General features: G+C 33.1%; 1 protein-coding gene across 9 annotated transcripts in view; it reads right to left on the bottom strand.

Annotated features, from left to right (window-relative positions):
- LOC117123299 (dystrophin-like) overlaps positions 1-21,976 on the bottom strand; it is a 271,629-nt gene extending 249,653 nt beyond the window's left edge. For 4 of the 9 annotated variants that reach the window (XM_033269181.1, XM_033269180.1, XM_033269184.1 and 1 more), the window contains exon 1: positions 1,190-1,351. In XM_033269181.1, coding sequence (XP_033125072.1) covers positions 1,190-1,259 — 70 coding nt within the window. In that variant the 5' untranslated portion in view covers positions 1,260-1,351. Of the gene's footprint in view, positions 1-1,189; positions 1,352-8,851; positions 8,889-21,933 lie in introns of those variants that run through there. The other 5 variants (XM_033269186.1, XM_033269185.1, XM_033269187.1 and 2 more) reach the window with 4 other exon arrangements.
- Positions 21,977-22,683: the final 707 nt, after the last annotated feature.

Genomic DNA, 22,683 nt, shown 5'->3' with positions numbered 1-22,683 from the left:
CATGAATCAGTAAAGAATAAAACAACAATAAAGCGCAGAATCGCATGGCCGGACGCACTCTTAGTGAAAAAGTTTTCCTCCATTAGTGGACAAGGAAGGGCGCCTTTTGCGTCTGGATATACTTAGCAACAGAAGGGCGCCCTGTACGTTGGGCACGAAGTATAGGAAACTTGCATGGTTAAAAAGAAGGGCGCCGCCTACGTTGGGCACGACTTCCGCCTCATTTTTACAATGCGAGAACTCTATCTTGTATTTCTAGTATCTTTGATATACGCACAGATTATTGTTACTATCGGAGTCTAAGGACATGAAAAAGGGTTAAATTAATGAGAAAATCTCATTTTCATTTTCCATTGGAATGCTCAAACTTTAAATTACAAAAAGCCTTTCAACTTTTAAATTAGAAGTTTTAGCTCAACATGGGCAGTTTTTAAGAAGATTCCCTACCTTCCTTAATGCACTTCTGGAGTAGTAAAAGTTAATTTAATCAGTTATTATTTTAACATTTCTGCCCTTGAAGTAAAATCAAATACCATGCCATTTTCCCAGGTTCACTTTCCATTCAAAGTAGGTTTCAAAAACCAAAATTCAGATTAATGTGAAACAAAGAGGTTAAATGGAGGCCAATCATCATAAAACACAACAGATAATTTGAAGCAACAATATATAACATTGAAAAATAAGTGCACACAGTATCTCAGGTATTGTATTACTCATTGTGACTTCAAATATGTATCAAGGTATACAGTATGTTATGACTACTAATATTTACTTGATTTGGGCCTTAAATGTCTACTTTTCCCCTGGGCTTATCATGTGCATACCTTAATGTTTATCTTAATCACTGTCGAAACTATTTTGCCATTCCTACTGTTAACAATAGATTGGTTACAACATGAAAATGTTTTAGGTATTACATTTAATAACGCAATAAAAGATGTTTTACATTCCTTCTACAGGCTTTTTTGAACTACAGTATTGTTATTTTTTTGTGGTTTGTTTTAACCATCAATAAGAAAATGTCCAGGGCCTTGGCTTTTGTGCGAAAGCATCCATGTTTTTGAATCAAAAAAGGGGAAAAAAGAACCTCTTCCTCCTCCATTTGTCCCTCCAAATTGATGAGAAAACTGCCTTTTTACTTGGCCTAATAACTATTAAAAAAAAATATATTTATAATTTTAAAACTCACCATCTTTTGTAAAAAACTGTCTGATTTCTCGATCCTTTTTATCAAAAGATAATCTTAATTCATTCTGCATGTTACTGGTTCACTTTCTTTTCAACAAACTATTTAAGAATCCCATAAAAAAAATAGAAACGAGTCAAGAGCAGACAATACACCACTCTCACTAAAATCAGCTTTGATTTATCTGCCACAGGCACCTGTTGTGTTCTTTGGCCCCACTTTATACCTCATTGGTTCTGACACATAAACACTGGAATAAACAAATTCGATCACTAGGATCATTTCACTATTTCCAGGTGTAATTCCCTGTAAAAAAAAAACTCTCACTGTTCTGTCCAATTCAAACCAATCAATGTATAATGGTCGTACTATTAAAGCTGAATGCAGTGTTATCAATTACAACCTTTTGTTATAGATGCCGAACCCCCTAGTGGCTGCGTGTGAAAGGTAGGAGCTATCTCTAGGCCATGTCTTATTGATTTTTAAGGGCATGCTTGGATGAATGACTGCACAGTTCATTCACAATTTCTACTTCACCAGACACTTTGATACAGTCAACTTGGCCTAGAAGATGATGTTTACAATCTACTTAAGTTTGTTCTCATATAATGACTTTCACTACTCCCATTTCACATTGTTGGCCTGTCAGGAAAAATTTGGTTCTTACAAAGTTGTAGTCGACATACAGTACTCTACTGGTTGTAGTCGACATACAGTACTCTACTGAGAGACAATTCTACACATTAATTTCAGCGATATAATTTCCATAGTTGACAGCGATATTTTTTTTATTCTATTCACATTTTTTTCCTCAATTTTTTCTCCCCGACGATTTGTGGTTTTTCTCCCGGGGGGGGGGGGGGGGGGGGGGGGGGGGGGAGCTCTTGATAAGGTAAGGGGCACTACAGTCTGTTGCACAATAAGGTGATTTTTAACTACTTTAGCGGGATTTTTTTGCTTTGGACATTGAGATTTACAGGGCATGCCGATAGTATTATACGTATTTCCAAGACATCTCGTAATGATTTGTTTATTAGATATGTTTATGAATTTTGTTCTAGGTTATCATGTCCTTTTACACCATCAAAACCATTTGGTCATCCTAGCCTCTCAAAAGCTTCTCACCATCTTAATTTGACGAAGCCAAAGTGTTAGAAAACCTAAGAATTTTAAAGGACTTTTTTTTTTCCAGAGCCATGCTTTTGTGAAATTTCCTCCCCAAGGACCATTTCCCTGATGAAATTAATCTAACTTGTTTCAAGCGAAGTGTGAAGCAACACTTTCTTTACTCTGTGAAATGGTTCTTTAATGTGATCTGATTTATTTTGTCACCCTGTGTTTCTTACCCTTATTTTTCTCCTTTATAACCTATACCTAGAGTGGCAGCCTGTATTTGCAGAATTTTATTCCAAAAAAAATTAAAATACTGTTAGAATACTGTGTCTAAAAACGTCCTGTTACTTATAAAACAATGTACTATAGGCCTACTGTCTTAATACAAAATGAATTAATCTAACAATAATATTCTTAAACAGTTATATTACAAATATAATGGTTATATTACAAATACAACTGTTTAAAAACAATGTTATTGAACTGTATATTCAATAACTCAATTTTTCTTAATATGTAATAAAAAAAAACCTTATTTTTCAATTTAAATTATTCTTCAGACACAGTAGAATTGTTTTGTTTAATTGCCAGCTTACAATTAATATCCAATTATCATTAAAAGATCCTTGAATAGAAAAAAAAAAAAGAAAAAACAAATTCAAATTTGGTTGTAAATTTTTCAGAGCTTTTCAGGCATCAAATAATCTAGAAGATCATTGGCAAACATTAAAAGTCTCGTCCAATTATATGCTGCTAATCCTGATGCAAACATAAATTCTGGGCTGCCAAACACAATTGCGAATTGCTGACAATATCAACATAAGCATCAACTACAGTAAGTGGATATCCCCACAGTAATCTGTAAATGAATAATTCTGTTGAAAGCGTTCTGTTTACCTAAACATCTAGTTCGGAATCGTGAAGATTGCACTAAGTTAGCAATTGTGTACAGATTTACAGCTGACATGGCCTGGGATTCGATGCTCAAACCTCTCGCTTGCGCATCGTTAGGACTTGAAAAGAGGCATTAAAAGGACGGTGTTTAGTTGGTGTTTACAAGCATTGATGAATACGCTAAAATATGTGAACGTGATTAGTAATTAATGAGATCTTCTAATACAAGAATTCCAGGTTCTTGTAAAGTGCATAATTGAATGAATATTCTCCTGAAGACGGTCAGAGTAATCTCGCCAAAACGTTGTAAAAACCAACCAGTTGTTTTTCCTCAAAAACTATATTTTTACACATGGTGTACCGGAAGTTTAATGATTTTGTTATTGATGCTTGCCATGCAAATCTTCAAGAAATATTTTATTTTAATATTACTATTATATTATCATTTATTTAGGAATTGTTTATTAACCAAGCAAAAAGACACAACTGACAGAAAAATATGAAGTATTTCTTCACCAGAAAGTTTTCAATTTTTTCATAAAATATTCAATAAAAAACTGAGTCTGCTCAATTAACCATCAATAAATAAATCAATATTTAATATTTGAAAAAAAAAAGTTAATCTCCAAAAATTTAAATCCAGCCAACTAATTTACTATTTCACAATACAGTACAGCCCCCTACTGTATATATAATGGGGACACCTTCTAGACAATAATTTGTATATATAATGGGGACACCTTCTAGACCATAATTTGTATATATAATGGGGACACCTTCTTGACCATAATTTGTGTCCCTAATACTATAGTCATATTATGCTAAATTTACTTATTGTAATGTATTACTGTAATATATACCTCTAAAATTAATTGAGAAAAATATTGTAATGGAACATGGGTTTGAGTCATTTTGTATTTGTTATATTTTCATTAGTAATTTATTGTAGTTTAAAAGTTTTTTTAGGTTAAAGTTTTTATAACACTTTATTTAATTAGCTGGTCTCCTTTAAATTATCAATTTTGCAATAACTAATCTCAATAAATATTCTAAATCAATTATTTAATCTATCTGTATACAGTAATAATGTCATATCATTTTGCAGTCGAAAGAGTGTCTCAAATGAGGGGGTTCTAATGTAAAAATTGCCTAAAAAATTCTACAAAATTCCTAAATCAAGTTCAAATTCTATTCACAGCTTTACTTCACTAGTGTACAGAGTTTATCAATCAAATCTAAAAACTAAAAATACCAACAGCTAAAAACAAATATCTGAAAAATCAACCCCTGAGACTGTATAGTGGACTAAATCACAAGACACAAATCGCTCATGTGATTAAACGGATATAAGTTGCCATGGTGATTAATCTCCCCATTAAAGATTTAATCTAGTAGACCAATTTTGAATCAGTTGGGTGTTTTTTTTTTTAACACAAAAAAGTTATCCACTCATTAGGTTGTATCAAAATGTACAAGCTTGTCTCACTTGACATTAATATTGTCTTCCATTAAAACACAATTTACTGGTAACCAAGGCGATTCAATCAATCATACAATCAAATGTGTTGTTATGACATCATTGGAAGATGTGCATATAAATTGTTATTGTTACAATTCATGTGGTATATGGTTTGTGGTTTATGATGATTCAGGGGTTATGATATGGTTTATATTCGTTGATATATTATTGGCTTTTTGGTTTATGGTTTATGTTTTGAGATTGGTTTTTTTGTTTGGTTTTGTGTATTGATAGTTTATGTTCTGTGGTTAATGGTGTCTCTTTTGTGGCTGAGTGTAATATATGGTTTTGTGGTTTGTATAGAAATTGTTCTTCCATCAAATCAATGAAAAAGAGTGTAGTTGAGTTGTACATTTGAACTAAGAGCCTAATCACACTTATTAGGCCGGCCTTGAGTCGGCCCAGGGCTGTCTTAAATACGACCGACTTAGGGCCGACTCAAACAAATTTTCTGTTTATAGTTATTATTTTAAGTCGGCCCAGAGGCAGCTTACGAACGTTCACACTTCTCCTTTGGGCCGGGTCAATGAATTGCAGGACAGGAAGTTTGAGGCGATCGCATTACATGATGGTGGAACGGTAAATCCCAACCTAGCATAAACACATGAAATTCATGCGAAACGTGAATCTTTCAATTATTTTCAATTTTTTTTAAACGTAGCATTTTGGTTCGTGATTATGGCGACAATAATTATTATAACAACCAAGGCCTATAGCACAGCTAGACTTACTCTGTGCAAACCAGACTCGCGATTTCGAAAGTCCATTCCTGTACTGTAGGCCTACGTAAAGACTGAAGGTTGCTGTCACTGCTTGGCGTCTATAGACACGGATTGTGAATATAGTGGCATCGAGCATCTATTTGGCAATAACAATTATTTTCATATTAGGTTCATTCACAAACAATTTTTGACACTTGCTTTTTACAACCCGATTCGCTCATAACAATAACAAACAATTATTTTTTTCGGTCCTCTGGGTCACGTTAGTAGCTTCATGAACATCGACACAAAACGCACTTGGCGTTCACAGAAAGAATGATACTGTTATACAGTGTTATGATTTTAGAATATAAACTTGTGAAAATAATGTGCTATACAAAAACGGTGTTTCTTGAGCTTATAATGAGCTTGTAATAATTATTTTTACTGGCATTTAACTGTAGAAAAGAAAGTTACAGCATATGTCATCTGCCAAACTGCCCATGAGAAGCTTTGTATCATGCGGTATTTCCCAGTTCTATTATTTTGTTTTGGTGTGTGATGCTGAATGTTGCTTCCCACAGAGAGGCTGTAAGCAGTAATGAGTTAGGTATGTTAACCTTATGTATGACAACTTTTATTCAAAAACTATAGTTCAACTGAGTACAATTTACTCTACATTTCCTTAACAATATATTTCTCAATGGGTTTTTTTTCGTGCAAGTCAGTTGTGGTACATAAGATGTTAAAATCGACCGCAATTAGAGCGAACTTGGGCCAGCTCAGGATCGGATTACTTTCAGACATAAAGTTGGGTCGGCCCAGGTTCCGCATTGCGGGACCTAAGTTGACTCAAAAGTCGGACTAAATTTAGGTCGGCTCAGGGCTGGCTTAACATTTATTGATTGTTCGACGTAACACTTACGTGTGATTGGGCTCTAAGCCAACTCTAAGCCGACTATTTTAAGCTTTGTTTAATAGTGTACTCGCCAAACGCAAATATTGATGATTTCAAGTAAAATTAAAATTTTATTTATAGCCAATTAGTGCACCTGCTGCCACGAAAAAATTGAAATTAAAAAAAAAAAAAATAAAGTTTTTCTTTATTTTAATCACGTCCTCCGCTTCCTGGAAATCTCTAAAGACAAGATATGTATATTTCTTTCTAAATATATAAATTTGAAGCATTTAACCATCCCATTTTACATTCACCAATACATTTTATTTGTATTTTCTCCTCCATCTGGAAGTTTTTGGCAAAAATATTTGCTAAATAAGAAAACAAAATTTTATTTCTATTTTTATTCCGCCCTCCTTCGATGATCTTTAAAAAAATAAGTACGCGAAACAAGGAATAAAAAAAGCCTTGTCTTATATAAAAAAAAGTGTACGAGATTATGGGAAAACTGTAGCAACAATTTAGGGCAACAACCAGGGGAAACAGCCCAGAACAACCTAGGCAACAACCCAGGACAACAACCCAGGCAACAACCTGGAGTACCAACAGTCAAGTTTGGCACATGTTTCACTAAATATATTCATTAAAAAAACATTGTTGCCAGTCTGTGGTATGCCATGTTCAAGTGTGTTTATGTTAAAATATTCAAAATATAAATACAGGTACTTTTTATCTGCCAAAACAGTAAGTTATTGTAAAGGATGTTGAACTCTTAATGATGAGAATCACATAGGCAATAACAAATAAATGGTAATTTGAATTCTCATCTAGAATAATTCAAAGTAAATTGAGCATTACAACAACACTGTCATTAGGTCTACCTTTGCTGCAGCCATGGCAGACTCATCAAGCCGACAATCAAAATATAATATTATATAACATCCTGCACTATGAAACATTTGATGAAGGCAGCAATATAATTATCATAAAATTATATTAATATTGTATATGGCTGCAAGGGTTTATTCATGTCTAATTGGAACAAGATGTACAGTAGGCCTATTGTGAAAGAAATAAACATTTTACATTGATACTTATACTCGATAATTCTTTCTGTGGCCAAGACATAATAATAACATTAGCCTATAAGATTTAAAAAAAAAAAAACTTCGATAACAATTTTGTATTTTACTGTTTTTTATTATGCTAAGTTTGTTGCCAGTGAAGTAAAATTATCTTTTTTTTTTTAAGTGTGCAATCAAAGTGTGTACAGTAAACTAAAATACGTACTCTGTGGATTGGATCCCTTCAAGTATGAAACATACCAAAGATAATCCACCATGCAAGTCTGGAGATTTCATTTGTTCTTTATTTTAAAATGTATCCAACATTCATGATCCTTTCCCATTCATTAGTTATGCAAATGAGTTTTCTTGATATACACTACATACAAGTAAAGCTTAAACTGTAAACAAATAAACTACCAGTGTGGAAAATAAAACTAAAAGGTTGAATTTTGTTGTATTTTAGATGATTATTCCAAGTGGGTTACTTCTTTGTTATATAATAATAACCTCTTGAAATCTGATAAAATGTGGGGAATTGTGTGTATACTATTTTGTATACAAATTATACACATTTCAGTGCAAGGCCAGGTGTACCATACTGTACATTTTTATTTATTTATTTATTTATTTATTTGTTATTTATACTGGGTTTCCATTAACAACTTTGATACTGCAAACAATTTTCATTCAATATGAATCAAGCACGTCCTGCATGTAAAATATTGGTTATACAGTATTTTGATCTGGACAACAGCCATTATTAATGATATAAGCGTTTATTTAATTAAAACCTATATTATATTTGACATGACTTTCTAATTACATTAATCATACATTTTTATATTTTTCATATATTGTATATCAGAAGAATATCTTAAAATTAAAAATATTGAAAATGTTGTGTGATCATATAATTATAAAGATACCAAAGCACTAACATTACAAAACTGGAAAGAATGCAAATTAAACAAAATCATTAGAAAGAGCTAAAAATGGTATTAATGATTATTAATTGAAGCATGTAGAAGCAACTACCTAAATTATAAAAATGCAACATGATGATCATGTCATTATCGTGTCTAGTGTAATTGCAGCTTTACACTTTATTATCCTAGAATTACAAATGTTCATCATTCTCCACGCCATACACACTAGTCTTCCTCCAAGCAATAAATCTGTCTCTAATGTATACAGGTATCCTTCTCATATGCTACATTCTAATATACACCTTCTTGAAAAATCGTACAACCCCAAACCCTACATTCTTCCCTCTACATGATCCTTTCTCTAGTGAGAAATCTTTTTCGTTAAAAAAAAAAAAATACAACAGATTCTTTTTTCCAGACCAGGCCTAAATTCCTCCCCACCACCAAAAAAAAATTATCCTTACACTCGGCACCACTGTAAATCAAGCCACATTTTTTCCCACGAACCTCTTAGTGGAACACTCAGCTTCCGCGACTATTTGCTTACCTTTCCTCAACGAGGACCTCATCTTGTTCTCATAATAGAAATCCATAGAAAATTATCCTACTGAAAACAGCCAAGAAGCAAAACGAAATTGACACACTTTTCACTAATTGCAGTACGTAATATCCAAGCTCCTATTTTTATCGCCCTGTGTTGTGATAAACTACGCAGAATAATCCGAAGAAATGTACATGCGGTCGAGCCAAGTAAAGTGCATCCTTTAATGACAGATTTCACGGTACTGGTAATGAGTTGAAATTACTGCAGGTCCGTGCGTCGTCTTATGGTCGTTCTCCCTAGGTGATGACAATAACGAGAAATCTAATTCACAAACACCCTTACTTGTGTTTGAGCAATAAAATATTTGGATGGATTCAATTTGGAATAAAAAGAACATAACATTATCCACAGCACAAATTACATGTGTACACATCCTATATCGAACAGTGAACACTTTTCCTTTAGCGGTTAAAGTCTACCTCTGCCACCAGCTTTTGTTAACATCGTTAATTTTTCCACTCTAATAATCATGCAATAAAATCCAATAGACTTCCTTTGTCATACATTAGTTTATGCACCACTAGGCCCCCCTGAATCAGTATAATGGATCTACAGTAATGCAATATGCCATTGAACCAGCATAATTACTGGTGCACCACTGGAGGATGTTGATTTAACCATAACTACATTATTCTATTAAATTGTATCCTCAAGTACCCCACATGTTTGGATTTGAATATAGATATTAATAACTTGGCTTTCCATTATTTTCAATATTTAATCTTTTATTTATCTTAATCAAAAAAAAAAGAAGTCAATAAATTTATAAAAAATATGTATACAATGTTATATAACAGCATTATTATATAATTACGATTGATACGATATATCAATTTCCATTTACAGGAATAAATATTTAAATATGTTATATAAAACATATTAAATAATGTTATAAAAGGTTACAGACTGTCTGTAATATGAAGTTCAATGACAGAGATCTAAACAGTTCAACTACCGGTAAGTATAATTGTTAATATTGACTTGTTAAAAAAATATTCCTTAGGTATCAGACAATTTCAGGATCTTAAGCTGGCCATTCACTGCGTCGTACGACCGTTGGCCGACGAATCCAACTGCCGACCAGTGAGCGTTAGATCACGCAACGCCGTATGCCGATTGTCGGTGGCAAGTCTGAACGGATCGTCATTAAAAAGCATCCATTGCGCGCATGTTGTGGTGTTGCGTTTTCCATAGAATTGCGTCAGCCGGAGGGCACATCGAGTGCCCATGTTTACGCAAATTGATACCAAAAATGGAGGCCTGCACTGGTTCTAACTTTCAATGGAAAGCTAATTACAGTTCCTATGCCCTTATATATACTGTGACACCTCAAATTCAACTACTTTTTCAAAGTAAACCATCATAATTAAAACTCAAACCCTTTGAATTGGAGACGAAACACTGACCCTGGTCTCGAATTGGAGGGCAAACTGTATTTTGCATTAATTTAGCCCTAGATCAATACTATACTTCTACTTCTGTGGCATAGGCCAAATGTCTGAATAAGTTGCCAATGAAATTATGCAATTAAAGTATTACCTATGTTCAATACCTCATCGAAGACACTGACAGATATCCATCAAAGTTGACAGGAATTCAACAGGTAGACCAAACCCCAACACCACCCCCCCATTTTTTTAAGGTAGTCTCGAATTGGAAGGCGAACAGTATTAAGCATTAAATGAGGCAATTAAAGTATTTACTTTCTTTATGTTTATTGCTCAACAAAGATACTAAGAAGGGGCCAATCACAGTTGACATGGGTTCCAATAATCAATTAAGGGCCACATAGGGTTTCCGGTGAGGGACCCAGAGTAAAACCTCTCACTGGGACCAAAGGAAAGAATTTGAGTTAGGATTGGAAAACTTGTGTTATATAGACCACAGAATTAAGTTCAAGAGTTTGGGTGCATCAGTAAACTAAAATGTCTGACGCCCTTAAGTGGCATCGAACAAAGAGAGAGAGTCACGCGTGTCCGACAAGTGGGAAATTACTCCACCTTAACACAGAACAGCTTCCGGATTCATCTTAGTGATCAAAAATATTTCTGACATTTTCCTGTATTTTCAGGATTGAAAGTCCATGGGATTGAAAGGCAAGCATTACAACAAAGCAACAGCTTTGTTGTTATGACAACAATATTCAAAACCATCTCATATGAATTATATAGCCAATGAGGGCAGTAGATAATAAAGTAGAGAATGGAACTATGATCTAATAATTCTCTATGGATATTAGGTTGTATAAAATTATTTATTTATATCATAATTATAACATTGTATAACGTACATAAAGTACCACACATTTGAATATAGGTACGACCACAGAGCCTATTCGTGATGACAAAGATAAATTAAAGAAATAATTCTTTAAAATGTCAAAATATTAATTTCTAAACTAGAATTACAACCAATGAATTTCAACAAACTTGTTTTTAATTTCAGACTGTATGGTGTGATGCTAATCATAGCGCCTTGCATGCCATAGATCCTTGGAGACCTCTACCTTCATTTTTCCACGCTAATTGTAATTGTTGCCTTATCAACAGAGAGTGAAATTCATGTGCGGTAAATACACCACTGAACAACGGGCAATACTCTACACAATGCTATGCTAAATAATTTACAAATATATGAGTAGCAATGGTAAATAATGCAGTGTACTGTATATAATGGAAAGTGTCCTAAATTGCATTTAGGAAAAGAAAAATATGTTGATTGTAAAGTAATGTCTTATTAATAATCAAAATTATCAAAGAATGTATTATGCAATGCAAAATACCAAAACAATCACATTTATCATTTTGGAAATTAACTTGGTCATTTTTAATTAGCATAAGAATTATCAACTTTAGTGTATTTAAAAAATGTTTATTTTTATAACAATTACAAACAGTACCAAAAGTTCCACTGATTAATCTCAGATAAGATAGTATACATACTCCAAGTATCGAAATGCACGCCATCGTGTCGGGATTCGATATTTCAACATTAATTATGTCATCATCAGGAATGTACGAACAGTATAGTATTTTCATTATTATTATTATTAATATTATCCAGTATAAAAATTAGGGTACACAATTGTTTAATATAATAACTTCTATACTCAAGTTATTATTTTTAAGTTTTACTGGAAAATGAGCAAGGAAATTTTTAAAATACTTCCTTATTTTCTTTCTTTTTTTCAGGGGAAAATACATTTTAAAAAAAATATTTCCTCCATGTTTAAACCAAGGTGGTACAGTAAATACCACGCCTTATTGATTAAACCATTATACATGCATTACAGGGTATAATATGATGACCATGTCATAACACAACTGTACAGCATGACCTTGGAGGAAAATTGCTTGATGACCACATGTCATGAAGTTCACTTCTCTACAGACAAAGGTCAACACCAAAGGAAGCAAGTCATGTTATCCATTAAACTGCACATTAGATAATAGATACTGACACAACATGAACTGTGTGTTATTGGTGGTCAGCCCAAGCCACATGCTGCTAACACCAAACAATGACTTAAGCAGGCAGGAGCATCGATCCATTCAAAATAATGTAGGCCTATCTAAAAGCTATTTTTCTTAATTTAAATTCTTTAAGTTTTGAATAATGAACTGTTTACTTTAAATATTAAAATGTTTTTTAAAGATGAAAATCTTGCATGATAAAAAGATTTTATATAGTATTTCACTAAATTATTAAAAAATAGCATTGAAAATAATTTAGTTTTCATACGGCATAAGACATACTTTACATAGTAAAAACGTAATCTTTGCCAAATTTTGTATTGCCTTATCTGATACTGAATTATCAACAATATTTATACAAAATAGTAAAAAAGTAATTAACCTATGTACTAAGCAATTCAATTGCCCAAATGATTTCTCAAAAACTAGCTCACATTTCAAGTGGAAAATCACTAGGAAAATAGGTAAGCAGAATTGTAATCACTGCACATACATTGGATATATTATAAATAGGTCAAGGCCTAGTTTTCAGAAAAATCTGCATGAAAATCAGCGCTTGAATTCTGAAATATGCAGAGGGATTTCTATGCCTAATTTTTGCGAAGAGGATAAAGTCCCTGCACAGACCATATTTTACAGTCTGGATCATACAGTACAAAGGGCCTGTTTCTATTGGAAAGAAATAATTGATTAAAAATTGCTTTTTCGAAAAATCGCTTTTATTCTCGGAGTAGAAACAGGACTAGTTTGAAAAAAGCGATTAAAAAAAATTGATTAAAAACACGCAATGGATAGCGTGTTTGAACGGCAAATAACCGATTTTAGCTGTGCACCTTTTAGCTGCAACACAAAAAAAGCGATTATCACATGAAATGTGACCTCCAGGTCAATCACTGCAAAGACTAGATCGTATTAGGCACGAACTTTCAAAAAAAATTTGTCCTCTTGTTCATGTCCTAGGCCTACATGCTAAAAACGTCAACAAACATGAGGAGTGACGAATTCGTTTTGTAATTATTTTGTGGGGGTGGGGGATATTGGGCCTAGGACTCTCCGCTATTTTGGGCCTACCGTTGTCCTCGTTTGGTCGTTGTTCATAATTGTGCCGATGAGCACAGCCGAAAACATTTGCCTTCTCGCCCCACATCGTATCTTACTCCTCGTCATCATGACAGGAATGAGAAATATACTATCCTATACAGTTAAGAAAACAACCTGTTGTATATCAAAATGGTGACATAATTTCCGTCACGAAAACCAATTTTCGAAAAATCAAAAATGCAGTTGCAACGCCAGCAGGATATCTGGTACTCATTAAAAAAAACGGTTTCAAAAAATCAATTATTTTGTGTTTATCAGTAGAAACACACCCTAATTGTATGTATTAAAATATTGTAACAAAGTCGTCACAAATGTCTTGGCAGATTTCTATTAAATTGACAATTTTATTGTTTGTACAAAATTTCAAAATTTTATAACTAATTTAATATAATCAAAACAATCACAAAATACCAACAATTAAAAATGTTAACTCATTTTAAACATACAGCAGTATAATTTCTCAACCTTAAGTGCCTGTACCTTGGAGCCGAGATATGAATACTCCAATATTATGTCATTGTGTATTTTACGGCCTAGACAGAATAGATTTTCATGTAATAAATTAACGAACATGACAGGTCATTGGGCAAATTTAGGCAAGCGTGACACCTCATTGGCCGATATACAGCATATCGCAGATTGGAAGGTAATGATTGGCTTCTTCAAAAGTTCACCTCTTGAAGGAATTACATGCTGACACAAAGTACTGAAATTAGGTCAGATATTGTAATTGTAGTCTATCACATGACAAACATGGCAATACAACTATGGGATATCTAAAATGCATTAAGTATGATACAAACATCCATTAATGACAAATAAACATTCAAATTTAAACATTGTTTCGATTATCCCGTTCTAATTATATCATCAGTGTCATAATTAAACACTTTCATGATCATAATATTAATATGTTGAGATTCACCCCTTTCCTATGATAACATTTACTTATTCTTTATTCAAATATTCAAAATTCTATTGAAAAAACAAATCGTGACCCTTAAGGTCATATTGAATGTTATTTTACAAAAGATAGATATGAAAATTACAACACGAAATAATAACACAATGTTATCAATGTATACTTATATCCTACCTGATTATACTCAAATATTCTCACTTTATTCCTTATATTATTAATGTGTTATTACCGTTTCAAGATCATGATGAACTTTTTTTTATAAGAACACATTTTATTAGAGCACAAAAGCTAAAATTGCTTACGATTTAAGAACAAAATAACAACAAATTGAGGCTGAGGTAAAATGTCAAATGAGTTTTCTAATTTTAAAAACTAGAAAATACCATTAAATCATATCCGTACCTTAATTATATGCATACCCTCACCTAAATTTTGTGCATACCTGCTATAATACAGTAATTAAATGCTATACAATTTTTATATGTTTGACAAGTGTGTGAAAATGCGAACATTATGAACATTTTGAGCAATAAATCAGCAAAATATAAGTTCTTATAAAAAATAAGTTCTTATAAAAAATATCAGAAATAAGTTATCAAAAAAAGTTTAATGCTTTTTAAAATCATTATATTTATCAATATGTTTTCATTATTTGTTTACCATTTCTTGATCATATCATCAATGTGTTGACTACCTCCTGCAATGTTTTTTTTTTTCTTCCCCTTCCTGATCGTATTTTTTTATCCTTTCTTTCTTATGTTATTAATGTGTTGCACATTCTTGATCACATTAGTTTACATCCTCCTGATCCAGATATTGAATGTGACATTCTTACCTAATCTTGTTATATTTTGCTCCCTTCTTTTTCAACTTATGTTTTTACGACATTACAACTAATGATAAATGTGAAACACAGGTCCACTTTGTCATGCGATTTTAAACTTAATATGAATAAAAACTTCGCACTAAATTTATAAAGACCCTTTTATTTAGGAATCCCAGGTATGGAAAAATATATGATATGAAGGAATATACTTTTAAAACATAATGAAAGTTAGGTGCTAACATGTACGATGAAGCATGTTAACTTGCGTGCTAAGCTAAGCAGAAGGTTGTGTGTTATGAATTAATGCTTGACATGCATCAGAGTCTGGCCTAGTTTACTAACCAGACAGTGTGACTTGCTTTTCTGCTGTACAGTTTGAACAAAATGCATTTCACAAAAATAATATACTTCCAGGCGTTTCCTTAAGGTTTACAGTAAGAGCTTGAGTAAGAGTTACTGAGTGTTCCTGGGGGGTCTGGGGTATAAAAAAGTAGCCGACAAAAAAGCTGTAGTAACCGGTCAAAGTCGCCGGCTGCCAGGTACGGTACTAATGAAACCCGACTATATACAGTACGCATCACTTGAAGTAAGATTTCAGGATGAGCAAGGATGGGTTGGATAGGGTAAATGGGTCATAGATAGATAGATAGATAGAAATCTTTCTTTATTCTGGATACTCAGTCAGCATTGTTACTGTTCTTCCCTTAGGTCTAGAGTATTATCTTAAACTACATAGGATGAGGGGGTAACAGGATGAGGGTCATAAGATACTGTACTGCAGGTCATAGGGTAAAGGGGTCATAGACTTTAGAGAATAATATAGAGTTTTTATATTCATTAAAATTTTTACAACCTTTTATTGTCTTTATTCAACAAATATATTTTTTTTTAAATTTAATTTGTATGTTGTTATTTTATTATGGAATCTCCTTTACTGTAATCAGTCTCTCTTTATGTCTTTATTCCCCTTTAATGTTTATCACATTTTTTTAAAATAATTCTATGACATATAATTGTTTTGATGCCTTATGTTGTCCATATATTAACGTTTTTTATATAATTAATATTTTACCTCATTTAATTGTTGAACATTTCATGGTTATAATTGGTTTTATGTAGGACCCATTGGAAATAAGTTTTATTCTTTAAAGAAAACATTCTTGGGTCATCCTTGCATCATCTTTTGTTGTTATTTGTTTGTCCTGCCTTGTGTGAATGTTATCTGTTTTGTTAAATATTTTAATGATGTAAAAAAAACTGAACTGAACAGGATGACGAGTCAAAGAGATGAAGCTGTAGATTTCGATTTTGCTTTGAAATAAGGAGGTTGAACATTTAAAGAGATAGACCATTTTCACGAATTTGAAATGAAAATTTCTGATAACCTGGCAACTACCGTTGGGGGCCGGACTTTCAGAGGCCTAGCATTTCACTCTACTTAGTTACCATCATGGATTAAATGAACAATAAAACCTAATTACTAATGAGCATGAATATTTTAAAACGGAAAAAAAACATGATATGATATTAAAAACAAGTCCAAGTGTTAAAAGGGCTATTTCAATGTTTGCATACAGAATTACAGTAGCAAATCGTATCTGTTGTCTCCTGCTGGTATAGTGAAGATGTAGCGGCACTATCCGCTCAGGTTATGTCCCTGAAAGTCCCTCAGTGAATTGTGAGACGTTGGTGGCGCTGTTTCAAAATATTCCTGATAAAATGGTCTATATGTTGACTCACTGTAACTACAGTCTCTAGCTGTAACTTTGGGATCCCCGAGTTGTGGGTTCAAATTCAATGATTTCTATACTGTGAGAGTGATAAGTCTATCGCTGCTGGATGACACTTAAGCCGGGCACACACTGCTACCCTCGTACAACAAATCCAACTCTGCTCCCTGCGAGCTGTTTGCTGATTGTCAGTAGCGTCGGAATGGATCGTCATTAAAAACGATTCACTGCACGCACGTTGTGCCATTGTGTTCTTCATGGAATCGCGTTTAAAGTTTTTTAATTTTCAAAAATGAACATATTTCCACACATATTTAGAATGATGAATGATGTAGATGGAAGACGTACATTAGTGAATTTAGGTCCTTGCCTTTAAATACTGAAAATAGGTACCGGCAAGGAAGTGTAAACTATGCAGGTTTTTAGTGGAATTTCCGGAAACTGGAATGATATTCATCTTTTTTAATTGAGTCTCTCTTGAAAACTATTGATCAAATATAAATTTTAAAAAAATGGCCATATCCTGTCTCTTATACACATCTAGATGTGTATAAGAGACCACAATAAACATATATAAAACGTACTAGAAGTATAGTCACTCAGTAGAGAATTGGGTTAGTGAGTACAGCAAACCTGGCGGCGCCGCGCACAGCCCATGAAAGTACCTATTGAAAACTATGACAGCGGTGGGAGGCCGTTAACAAAGGAGAATAGCCAATGGCAAAAATATTTTCTCCAATAATTGGGCTTCAACTAGGTACCAAATTTAAAGTATTTCTGCCCTATTTTGATATCTAAAAATCGCTAGGAAACTTTCAAGTGTGTGAAAATGCGAACATTATGAACATTTTGAGCAATAAATCAGCAAAATATAAGTTCTTATAAAAAATAAGTTCTTATAAAAAATATCAGAAATAAGTTATCAAAAAAAGTTTAATGCTTTTTAAAATCATTATATTTATCAATATGTTTTCATTATTTGTTTACCATTTCTTGATCATATCATCAATGTGTTGACTACCTCCTGCAATGTTTTTTTTTTTCTTCCCCTTCCTGATCGTATTTTTTTATCCTTTCTTTCTTATGTTATTAATGTGTTGCACATTCTTGATCACATTAGTTTACATCCTCCTGATCCAGATATTGAATGTGACATTCTTACCTAATCTTGTTATATTTTGCTCCCTTCTTTTTCAACTTATGTTTTTACGACATTACAACTAATGATAAATGTGAAACACAGGTCCACTTTGTCATGCGATTTTAAACTTAATATGAATAAAAACTTCGCACTAAATTTATAAAGACCCTTTTATTTAGGAATCCCAGGTATGGAAAAATATATGATATGAAGGAATATACTTTTAAAACATAAGGAAAGTTAGGTGCTAACATGTACGATGAAGCATGTTAACTTGCGTGCTAAGCTAAGCAGAAGGTTGTGTGTTATGAATTAATGCTTGACATGCATCAGAGTCTGGCCTAGTTTACTAACCTGACAGTGTGACTTGCTTTTCTTCTGCACAGTTTGAACAAAATGCATTTCACAAACATAATATACTTCCAGGCGTTTCCTTAAGGTTTACAGTAAGAGTTTGAGTAAGAGTTACGTGGGTATTCCTGGGGGGTCTGGGGTATAAAAAAGTAGCTGACAAAAAAGCTGTAGTAACCGGTCAAAGTCGCCGGCTGCCAGGTACGGTACTAATGAAACCCGACTTTATGCAGTACGCATCACTTGAAGTAAGATTTCAGGATGAGCAGGGATGGGTTGTATAGGGTAAATGGGTCATAGATAGATAGATAGATAGAAATCTTTCTTTATTCTGGATACTCAGTCAGCATTGTTACTGTTCTTCCCTTAGGTCTAGAGTATTATCTTAAACTACATAGGATGAGGGGTAACAGGATGAGGGTCATAAGATACTGCAGGTCATAGGGTAAAGGGGTCATAGACTTTAGAGAATATATAGAGTTTTTATATTCATTAAAATTTTTACAACCTTTTATTGTCTTTATTCAACAAATATTTTTTTTAATTGAATTTGTATGTTATTTTATTATGGAATCTCCTTTACTGTAATCAGTCTCTCTTTATGTCTTTATTCCCTTTAATGTTTATCACATTTTAAAAAATAATTCTATGACATATAATTGTTTTGATGCATTATGTTGTCCGTATATTAATGTTTTTTATATATTTAATATTTTACCTCATTTAATTGTTGAACATTTCATGGTTATAATTGGTTTTATGTAGGACCCCATTGGAAATAAGTTTTATTCTTTAAAGAAAACATTCTTGGGTCATCCTTGCATCATCTTTTGTTGTTATTTGTTTGTCCTGCCTTGTGTGAATGTTATCTGTTTTGTAAAATATTTTAATGATGTAAAAAAAACTGAACTGAACAGGATGACGAGTCAAAGAGATTAAGCTGTAGATTTCGATTTTTCTTTGAAATAAGGAGGTTGAACATTTAAAGAGATATAGACCATTTTCACAAATTTGAAATGAAAATTTCTGATAACCTGGCAAATACCACTAGGGGCCGGACTTTAAGAGGCCTAGCATTTCACTCTTCTTAGTTACCATCATGGATTAAATGAACAATAAAACCTAACTACTAATGAGCATGAATATTTTAAAACGGAAAAAAACATGATATGATATTAAAAACAAGTCCAAGTGTTAAAAATGGCTATTTCAATGTTTGCATACAGAATTACAGTAATTAGCAAATCGTATCTGTTGTCTCCTGCTGGTATAGTGAAGATGTAGCGGCACTATCCGCTCAGGTTATGTCCCTGAAAGTCCCTCAGTGAATTGTGAGACGTTGGTGGCGCTGTTTCAAAATATTTCTGATAAAATGGTCTATATGTTGACTCGCTGTAACTAGTCTCTAGCTGTAACTTTGGGATTCCCCGAGTTATGGGTTCAAATTCAATGATTTCTATACTGTGAGAGTGATAAGTCTATCGCTGCTTGATGACACTTAAGCCGGGCACACACTGCTACCGTCGTACAACAGATCCAACTCTGCTCCCTACGAGCTGTTTGCTGATTGTCAGTAGCGTCGGAATGGATCGTCATTAAAAACGATTCACTGCACGCACGTTGTGCCATTGTGTTCTTCATGGAATCGCGTTTAAAGTGTTTTAATTTTCAAAAATGAACGTATTTCCACACATATTTAGAATGATGAATGATGTAGATGGAAGATGTACCATTAGTGAATTTAGGTCCTTGCCTTTAAATACTGAAAACCCTGAGATCAATCTAAATGCTTAAATGTAATCATTAGATGTGTATAAGGGTATGATGCCAGTCCAGGACCATGGCCCAAATGGTGTACATTACGATATGACCTGAAAGCTCGGGAGTTTCAGCTATTTTAATTTAACTACATATTTGTTTTTTTTTATATATTTATATAACAACTCCGAGACAGAAATCACTTAAAAATTAAGAACAGAATAACAAACTTTACCTTATTTGCAGTTGGTGTGACTATGTAACACCCTTTATAATACAGTCAAGTAATATACTGATTGTAAAATATGTTTTAAAAGTGTGTAAAAATAAGAACAAAATAGGAACATTTTGAGCCTGAAATCAGCCAAAAAATCTAAGTAGTTGGGAAGACAGCACCCCTTCTGCCACCATCTGGAGGATCTGCCAAGTACATTTAGTTTATGCCATTTATTGAAAATGTTGTTTAAATGACTATAAATTTTTAAGGATAAATATAAAGCTAATAAATGGAAGTTTATACTTCGTTTTTCTTACGGCTTCGATTCAAGGGCGCTTCATCACTGTCTGGGATACCACCTCTAGTTTTAACAAAACAAAATAATCCAAAATGGAAGATTCTATGCTGTTTGAATCAATTAATGAAGGTGGGCGATCAAACACAATCATCACAAGTCATACTCATGGATCAATACCAATCAATGTGTCAAGGGTTGACAATATCAAATTTAATTATCAAAAAAACTATATTTGCATTTAATTGTTATAGAGTAGCACAGTAGTGGAGCGAGTGGCGCAGCCATTGTGTTTCGGTCTCTCAACCTCGAGGTCGGGGGTTCAAACTTTCGCTGTGATTTTTACTAAGTGTTCTTGGACAAAGGCACTTCATTTACGTTTGTCTCTCTCCACCCAGGAGTATAAACGGATATCCGGTGGTTTACTACTGGGGAGGAAAAAAGGCAGCATGGAAAGAAACTGACCACCCTACCACACAATGCCAAAGCTTAGTACGATGGGCTAACAGCTCACTGCCCTACAGTATGTTCAGCAATGAATACGGGATTACCTTTACCTTAGAGTAGCCGCACAAATATTTTACACTTTAATAACAAATAAACTTCATTAATAAAGTTTAATTACAAATCATCTGTAGAAAGAGGAAAGTAGCAATAATAAAGATACAGCCTACAACATTTTAAATTTATTTTCACCACTTTAGTGGGAAAAAAATCACAAAAAAATGATAAACAATGTTATATATCGAGCGTATTGTACATTAATGGAAAAATAATAAAAAATCTAAAAATAATTAGTAAAATGTCAATTATTTATATAAAGTTTCTGAATTTCTAGAATCTATTAATTAGCAATCAGTTGCTTTTTTTCAGTAAAATCATGGAAGGTATTTTCAACGATCTAGATTATATATTAATCTAATCGCATAATTTAATAGTCAGGATAACTTCCTGATTTTAATGTGGAATCTTGTATGGTAGCCCAATATCATAAAGCAAAGACACTATAATCCATACTAATAGGCTTTGCAAAACAAATCATATCAACCTTTTATAAATAAACTGCTAATATTAATAACACAATGTCAATTTGATGTCAAGTTACCATAAGCAGAGCTTTATTGAGCAGTCTTCAAATTTACATACCAAAAAAGCAGATTATTTATCATTCCATGCTGCTATATGATTTTAGAGGTCAAAATTATACTTACATCTCGGTTCTAGTAGTAATATCTCCATATTTCAAAAGGTAACAATTCAAATTCCTATCCTTCTTCAACACAGTATTTAAGTACTTCCTATAATCATAATAACTTTTCGTTTATCAGTTAATAAATTAGCAATTCTGGTAAAGTAAACATCCACAGTAGAACACATATTTCTCAGCTTCTATCAACTGCAGTAGTCAAGTTGTAATAACCCTGGAATTGGCATTCCACACCCAGCTAGCGTCCTTTCAGCCCGGGGCCTACCACTGCCCAGCGAGGATGCTACAGGAAGCTGTTTTCAATTCAGAATCTAGAATCCACGCTTTTTGTATTACAGCTTTAACTACTGTGTCCACGTACGTGATACTACAGCGGATTTATGATGCCTATGATGTCACCATGACCAACCACTAGTTTGATATGAAAAGCATTTGGTCAGCTATCACACACCGACAATAAACTGCAATCACCCTGTTCGTCTAATAACAAGCAACATCACATGTTTTCTTTCAAAAAAAAAAAAAAATGTTGTAACCGTTACAAGGATTTTTTACAACTCTATCAAAACCTACTGTTGTGAGAATTCCCTGGAGTCACAGCTGGATTGATGGAAAGGATATTGGGGAAAATCAGATACACAATTATATTAGCAGTTAAACCTTACAGAATACGATCTTGAATCTGCGCCACTGACGTACTTCGACATTTTAGATGCATGGGGTTGTGTCCAGTGACATCATTAACATGAGGCTA

Source organism: Anneissia japonica, unplaced genomic scaffold, assembly GCF_011630105.1.
Source record: "Anneissia japonica isolate Jap-2015-1 unplaced genomic scaffold, ASM1163010v1 scaffold287741_len385558_cov193, whole genome shotgun sequence".
NCBI lineage: Eukaryota > Metazoa > Echinodermata > Crinoidea > Comatulida > Comatulidae > Anneissia > Anneissia japonica.
This window is presented reverse-complemented; position numbering and strand designations above follow the sequence as displayed.